The sequence below is a fragment of the Vespula pensylvanica genome, chromosome 2, assembly GCF_014466175.1.
Source record: "Vespula pensylvanica isolate Volc-1 chromosome 2, ASM1446617v1, whole genome shotgun sequence".
In the NCBI taxonomy this organism is placed as follows: domain Eukaryota; kingdom Metazoa; phylum Arthropoda; class Insecta; order Hymenoptera; family Vespidae; genus Vespula; species Vespula pensylvanica.
This window is the reverse complement of record NC_057686.1, coordinates 11,343,681-11,351,205: the sequence shown is the minus strand read 5'-3', so window position 1 is coordinate 11,351,205 and position 7,525 is coordinate 11,343,681. Positions and strand designations below refer to the sequence as shown.

The 7,525-nt window shown below is 28.3% G+C and overlaps 2 protein-coding genes across 5 annotated transcripts; both read right to left on the bottom strand.

The window, feature by feature from the left end:
* Positions 1-238: 238 nt before the first annotated feature.
* LOC122638078 (tubulin delta chain-like) lies at positions 239-1,945 on the bottom strand. Its single transcript, XM_043830731.1, has one exon. The coding sequence runs from the start codon at positions 1,789-1,791 to the stop codon at positions 469-471; it is 1,323 nt and encodes a 440-aa protein (XP_043686666.1). The 5' UTR covers positions 1,792-1,945; the 3' UTR covers positions 239-468.
* A 741-nt stretch (positions 1,946-2,686) lies between these two features.
* LOC122638187 (tetratricopeptide repeat protein 7B) lies at positions 2,687-7,325 on the bottom strand. 4 transcript variants are annotated; one of them, XM_043830980.1, is made up of 15 exons: positions 7,181-7,325; positions 6,695-6,881; positions 6,417-6,568; positions 6,111-6,279; positions 5,659-5,841; positions 5,451-5,580; positions 5,244-5,380; positions 4,928-5,166; positions 4,653-4,841; positions 4,413-4,591; positions 3,900-4,333; positions 3,547-3,785; positions 3,378-3,482; positions 3,206-3,297; positions 2,687-3,117 (listed from the first exon to the last, which is right to left on the bottom strand). In XM_043830980.1, the coding sequence occupies exons 2-15, from the start codon at positions 6,816-6,818 to the stop codon at positions 2,985-2,987; spliced, it is 2,505 nt and encodes an 834-aa protein (XP_043686915.1). In that variant the 5' UTR covers positions 6,819-6,881; positions 7,181-7,325; the 3' UTR covers positions 2,687-2,984. The 4 variants fall into 4 exon arrangements, with proteins under 4 accessions (XP_043686915.1, XP_043686914.1, XP_043686916.1 ...); XM_043830979.1 differs by having other exon boundaries at positions 7,029-7,323; XM_043830981.1 differs by lacking the exons at positions 6,695-6,881; positions 7,181-7,325 and having other exon boundaries at positions 6,111-6,292; positions 6,417-6,556.
* Positions 7,326-7,525: the final 200 nt, after the last annotated feature.

The following is a 7,525-nucleotide window of genomic DNA, read 5'->3' as shown; positions in this document are numbered from 1 at the left end:
GTTCACTTCGTCAAGGGTATCTAAGCGCTACTATCGCGCTATCTGGTGGCCGATAGGTCGTATTACTTCCCTCCAATTTTAAATTTTAAACGCGATCACAAATTTATCTTTTATTTCTTTAAATTTTTTTTTTGATAATTAACAGTCTGCTTAATTACGAATTAAAAAACAATAAAACAAATGGATGGGTCGTTGAATCTGAATATATATTCGTTAACATAAACATAAGATGTATAAATCAAAAAATAGTAAAGTCTTACTTTTATGTTATATTAAATAGTATTTTGTATTTATATCTAAAATTTATATATAAAATCTATGTCACGACACGTTACAAACTCACTTTTTCCTGTACAATCATATAGAGTTGTTCATGACAAAAGACACTACAGAAATTCTTTTTCTTTTCATATCAGATTTTCTTAATTAGTTTTTTTTTTTTTTAAGTTTCTATCATTTATCACTAACCTATTTTCTATCTAATTCCTTGTAATCTTTTAATACATTTTCAATTTTTACAAACGTTCTCAAAAAGTCATCATCTTCTAAACCAAATTTTTTATAATGATGTAAAAAGGCTGAATGTATATAAGAATTCCAAGCTTTATCTAGTACTTCATTGATTGGGTGATAAATATTGGAATTATTTGTAAGTAAAGCTAATGCTTTGTCATGATTTAAAATATGTCGTTGTTGATGCAAATGTGTAAATGCTTCAGTTGTAATCCAGTCCGCATATAAACATTTCTCTTGCAATTCATCTGTTTGTATGTCTTTATATGTACAACTTCCACGAGTAATTAAAATATTTGATATCGAATGACTATACAATGAAGATGGCGTAGAACATGATGCACGAGATAATTTTTTCGTTTTCTTACATTTTATATCAGAAGTGATAGAATATACCTTGAGCATTCGTTTCAATTGATACAAATATGACTGCCATGTATTAGTTGCATTATATTCGGGAAATATAGATAAAAATGGGACAGATTTAATAGTTGCAAGTTTATAACATGGTTCTACAACTAGTTTGGCCATTAACGAATGTAAATTATTTTGCATATTACTTATAGGTTGAAAAGCTATGCTTAAATTTTTAGATATTACATCATTGATATCTTCTAATTTAACATCTACATTTAATAAATTTTTAAGCATATGATGAATATCTTCATTCTCAAATAAAAAAACTGCATCTGCGTTATCTAAAAATTTAACCAAAGTTAACAAGGTATTATAATTCTGTGTACTCATTTCACCAAATAGGAATGGTAATACGATTGTACTGACAAATGATTTGTTTTTATATTCTTCTCGTAATAATTCTATGATACGACTTCCAATTCCGGAACCTGTTCCACCTGCTGAACTAAGAAGAAAAAGAAAACCATCCAAATGGTCTACTTTCTCGATCTCACACTGAATAATATCTGATATTGATTCATAAAATCTAATCCCTTTTTCCATATACCCATATGCCCAATTATTACCAGAGCCCCCAGCAGTTTGATAAAATGCATTACTAGTACAATATGTCCAGCTCCCACATTTATTATCAGTTATTTTATTTATAACTTTTTCTTCCGTATCCACAAGAATTGCTCTCGCTAATCTTTTTCCGTCTTTGGTTAGGCCAGAAAACCATTTATCAAATACCTCTTCGATATAATTATAATTAACATTATATGACACTCCAGTTTTCTTAGCATCTATATCAGTAGAGAGTTTTGAAAATAATGCATGTCCTAATTGATTTCCACATTGTCCAAATTGAAGAGCAAGCATATTGACATAACTTGTTTATAAATGCTTATAAATTAGAGCTGTAATTTAAAATTTAGTTGTATTTAACTGTTGTCAACAAAAAATTTCTCCTAATCCCTCATAATAAAAAAAAAAAAAAAAAGAATAAAACGATAAACATGCTACAAGTACTAAACTAAATTTACATGCGACATCTGGTTGAAAACTTCAGAACGAAAGGCGCGAAATCATTTTACATTCAAATTACACGAATAAATATATAATGTTTAAACAAATGCAATATTACTTAAATAAATGTAAAGTAATAAAAAGTATTAATTAATTAAACGTACGAGTATAGATCGAGAAGCCTGCTGTGTTTATTCGTTGAAATAAAAAAGAAAACTGATTCTGTAATTCAGTGTTTCGATTTCTCATTATTACATCATAAACCTGTAATTATTTCGAGTGTGAAATTTCCTTCAATAAAAGTATCAGATTACAATCATTTTATTTTTAAGATGCATTGATAGCTATGTAATATTTAAACAAATACAATATTGTTTAAATAATAATTGTACTAGAATAATAAATATATATACAGTAAGGAATTCAAGTATTTGTACAATAACAATATGAAAATATATATTGTAGTATAAGAATATTTAAGTCTACTGTATGTACTATATATTTTTGAAATAAATAATAAAGGTACTAACGATATGATATTTATCATATAATATATAACGATAATAAACAAAAATGATAAACAAAATATGTATATGAATAAATAAGATTGATAGGAAGGAAAGCTTGGTTGCGTGGAGAGGGAACTCTTATTATATGTCGTTTATGGCTATAGACATATATACATATAAATTCTTAAATGTGTTAATGTTTTTCAAGGTATCATATTATAAATAATTAGTTGAACAAGTAACGAAATAATCTCTTTAAGTTTAATAACTGCATCACCTTGCTACAATATCTAATAATAAATTGAAATAGATCATCCTTAAAATTTTTACAGACAAAAACTTTACATGAATTAATTACATCGATTATTTTATGTTATTTGCATAATTTAAACGCCTTTTGTAAATAAATCTGTTTATACACATATACATTGTATCTATAGAAGCAGGTACTATTGACACGAAGGCAAATGTACGCCGATAATACTGGCATGGCTCATAACTTCATTAAAAAATCCCATCGTTTGGTTATATTTCGTATCACTCAAAAGTCAATGGTATTGACAAAATTGGCAAAATAGGATTTGTTGTTTCTACTTCTAATGCCGTTGCCATACAATCGCTTGCTGCTTCTACCTCACCTAAAGACTCTAGTACTTTACCCAAATTATACCTTAAAAATTATTTAACATTTACTTATTGCACTGTTAATAATATTTTCTTATGTGAAAAAAAAAATATATATATATATATATATTTACCAAGTCTCGTGAGAATTAGGATCTATTTTGGCTGCATCTCTCAATGTTTTTTCTGCTAATCTTTGATTTCCTAAATAGTGATATATTAAACCCTATAAAGTATTAATCAAAATTATTTGAAACGTAATATTTGAAAATAATAAATATAATATTTTTATTTCAATATTATTACCAAGTGCTGCAAACTTTTTACATGAGACGGATTGATCGTAACGGCATTCTGATAACATTGTTTTGCTTCTGTGTATTCTAATTTGTATTCATGTAGTAAACCACGCTAGAGGACAGAATAAATATTATATAACGATCGATCGCACCTTTCAATGTCTTTGAAATCTTACCGTATACATAATGTGATGACTCAATGGAAAAATATTGCTGGCTTCTTGCAAAGATAAAATAGCACCATTTGGTTGATCCATTGCTAAAAATACTTCTGCAAGTAACAACCAAACTTGTAATTGCAAAACCCAAGCTCTTTGTGGACCAGGTTTTGGTGTAAAAGAGCTTAATGATGATGCTACTTCTGAAAGAGCTTGCTCTACTCTTGAAGCAGCTAATGATTGTGCATGCATTGAACCTATATTTGCAAAAATTATATATGTAAATTTTAAAACTTTCAACAAAAAAAAAAAAGAATAAAAAAATAAAAATGTCGCATACAATATTAAAAAGCCTTACTTGAAATACTTACTGGAGTCTTTATCAGACATTTCAGATGCAAAAAATTGACATACGCTTCTAATCTCACTACGTTTTTCACTGTGTTGTTCGTTCATATTTGTTTGATCTTCAAATAAACTTTTCCAAAGAGAAAACATTTGTTTTATCGTAAATAACGCTACCTCACCACTAATACTTCTTAATTCTAAATGTGCTTTTATATAAAGAAAATTTAAATTATCAGGATACTCCTCTAATACACTATTGATCAAATGTAATGCTTCTGAATATTGTTTATTGGCAGATAATAGCAATACCAATAAATGCAACGACGGAATGTGTTCTGCCCTTAAATTTAATGCTATTTTAACATGAATCATAGCTTCGTTTATTTGTCTATTCATTGCGTATTCATGTGCCAGATAATACTCTGCTAAATGATCGTTTGGATCACATTGTTGTGCTCTGAAATTTTATAAAGTTAATAATTGTATTAAATAATATTTCACTTGGACTAATAATATACAAGCAATCTGTACTATACTTTTGAAAACAATCCATAGCAGCATCAGTATATTTTATTTTGTCTAATTTGATAGTAGTGTTTGCAGATAGTATGCTTTGACCAATACCAATATATAAATGACACCTAGATTGCATTCCTTGAGGACTTGCAGTTTCCCTTTGCAATGCTTTCTGACTCCACTCAATACCTTCCATTATCTAGAAGCGTAATATTTTATTTACATAATTCATTAAAGTATAGATTAATAAATTAACTTACCCTATTAAATTGTTCATAACACAATCTTGCAGCCAGTAAACAAGGCACAACTTTATGTGATGACAATCTAGCTACAACTTTCAAGACCGTATAAGCATGCATGTATTTTCCTAAACTTATTAAACATAAAGCATATTGCGTCCATGTATGTGCCTCTTCATGGGAAAATTTCATTGCTCTTTCAAAGGACTGTTATAAGATAATAAAACTGTTATGAGAGAAAAATAATAAAAAATATTTCTATTCGAAAATATCAATATATTATAAATAATAACCTCGTGTAAAAGTTCCACTTGATTCCATCTAACAACAATAATTGTAAGTAAATCATAAATATTAGTAGCATTCTCAAATGCTTGTATTCTAGCTTCTTTAAATTCTGGTGATTGACTTAATACAGCATCACGTACTGCCATAGCTTCGCTAATGAGCAATAACAATATTAATTCTTCATATTCATTTTTTGGAAGGAACATATTAAGTCCTACATATCTCTTTGGTTTCCATGGTGAATCTAATAATATGAAATAATTGCAATATTTAGATCTAAGATTTCATAATTATTTAATATAATATGATTTTCATACAAACCAGTTGTGTCAATTAATCCTCCTGGAAGCTTGTAGTCAGCACTACATATCTTACGCAACAATACTTCAGCTAACTGTTTGGTCATTTTGACTCTCAAGTTTTGCGTTGCTGTGGTCTCCACAGCAGACAAAATTTCTCTGTTAATGCATTTTATTTTCTTAAGTAATCCAAAAAGTTAAATCATTAAAGAAATGTTAATAACAATACCTATAACGAGAAATTGCAGTTTGTACATCGCCAGTCTGAAGATATAACAAAGGTGATCGTTGCAGTGCTGTTTCTAAAATTGGACCAATTTGTTTTGTAGTACAAACGGATGTTTGTGTAGTATATAATCCTACAATATCAATAAATTTGTCATATATTGTACAGTCATATTTTAATACATTATATTTTTATGTGATTATATTAGTACCTATATTATTACTATTTACAGTAACAGATCCATTTTGCTGTTGCATTGCAATTTTATCTTGTTCTTGTAGGTATACAAGAGTCAAGTCTCCCGCAATAACAAAACATTTTATCATCTCCACTTGCCATTCTGCTATTTTAAATTTGGACTTAGAATTTGGAGGCAACCTTTCCAGACAGAGACCTACCATGAACAATGTGTAGAAGCTAGAATAAATACTGATAAACTGTTACTTTGAAATCTGGAAAATGAATACTTGCAAAACTACAAATAACAATTTACATAATAACATGCTACTTTTTTCCCTCTATAAATACTACAAGCACACCTGTTTATTCCACAGAGAAGTCAAACTAATAAATTAAAAATATGTATTCTAACAGATGCATGAATACGTCAGATTTGAAATAAATATCAAGTCTTGACTTAAAAATGAAAGTCATTTTGCAAACCTTTAATTGCATATGATTCTGCTATAATCTTTAGACTTCTACTAGGTAATTGTTTTTCTGTTAGAGTATGTAATTCCGCTTGTTGGTAATGATAAAGTGCTTCTTCATACATCCCCATTGCATAATGAAGTTTACCGAGAAGTAAATGTGCATCTAATACCACTAATGCCTAAAAATAATTCCTTTGGTAATTAAAGAAAAAAAATATAAAAAATGAATAAGTTTAGAGATTTTATATTATATATTAATTAGAAAATTTATAGATTACATATCCACATGGATTAAAAAATCTATTTGAGTGCTTACTTGCTTATCCTTTTCATTTGCAGCAAGAAGTAAATATCTTTTAGCTTCTAACAACCCACTTTTAGCTTTAGTAATATTAGAATCTATAGGTGGTGTCTGTTCTAAAAAGCTTTCTAATCTTCCTTCTCCGCAAAGAAAATTTGCTAAACATTCTGTAATGAAAAAACAAGAATCATATTCCGATTAATAAATCATAACAAGACTAATTAATAATTTGTTGTAGAAATGCTTCTTGTACGACGCTATTTAGATTTAAATTTATAAATACAAATATTTACCATTATTAGGATATTGTGCTTTAAGATGTTCCGCCAATTCTATAACCTTTTTCCAATTACCTTCTTCTCTATTTCTATCAATTTCAGATTCAATTCTAAGAGTATGTCCCTTTTTACTAGTCATTGTAATTATTATGAAAGAACTTGACAAGCCCAGAAAATTCAAATGACGGTGTTACTCAGGATTCTGCAAAGAAATATATATGGTTTGTAACGTCATACCAATGACACGAGTCATAATAGTCATGCGATAACATCGAATGTTTTCAGACAGAATAATACACGAAAAAAAAAATGTAATCAGAATTTTTTTAACGTTTCAATGATAACTTACGAAAATTTCGAAATGAAACGACATTAGTAAAAACGTGCTTTATTAAAAGAAAATCTTTGAACGGATTTAAATGAAACTTCGCATTCCTCACATTATTTACAATAGATAATATATTAGAATGAAAAAACGATGACATCTCAAAGGAGTCTTGCCATTTAAAATAGTCGATTATGCTTATCACTGTAAAGTTAGGTCACTTGACAATTTTTCTATGTGATATAAATTACTCCATAAAGTAAACTTTGAACGTGATCACTACGTTGAGTTCCACGCGTCAAATGTATAAGAAATCGTTAGATATCACCAAAATAGGCTCTAATATTATATTAGTACGATAATTCACTGTAAGATGGCTTTAGACTAAAAGAATCTTGCCTCGGTATTGATGTAACACTACGTTATTGATCGGTAAAACATTGAAAGTTTTCAAATGTTGCTTTAAATAGCACAGTAATCAATAAGATATGATGTAAAATAAGCAGTCAATTAGTTAGACA

Bases quoted from the DNA above. Each gene is read 5' to 3' on its own strand.
- LOC122638078 (XM_043830731.1), bottom strand. From the start codon at position 1,791: ATGCTTGCTCTTCAATTTGGACAATGTGGAAATCAATTAGGACATGCA.
- LOC122638187 (XM_043830980.1), bottom strand. From the start codon at position 6,818: ATGACTAGTAAAAAGGGACATACTCTTAGAATTGAATCTGAAATTGAT. The intron at 5,581-5,658 runs GTACTAATATAA...TTGATATTGTAG, and splicing joins TGTAAATAGTAATAATATAG to GATTATATACTACACAAACA. The intron at 4,334-4,412 runs GTATAGTACAGA...ATAAAATTTCAG, and splicing joins GCTATGGATTGTTTTCAAAA to AGCACAACAATGTGATCCAA.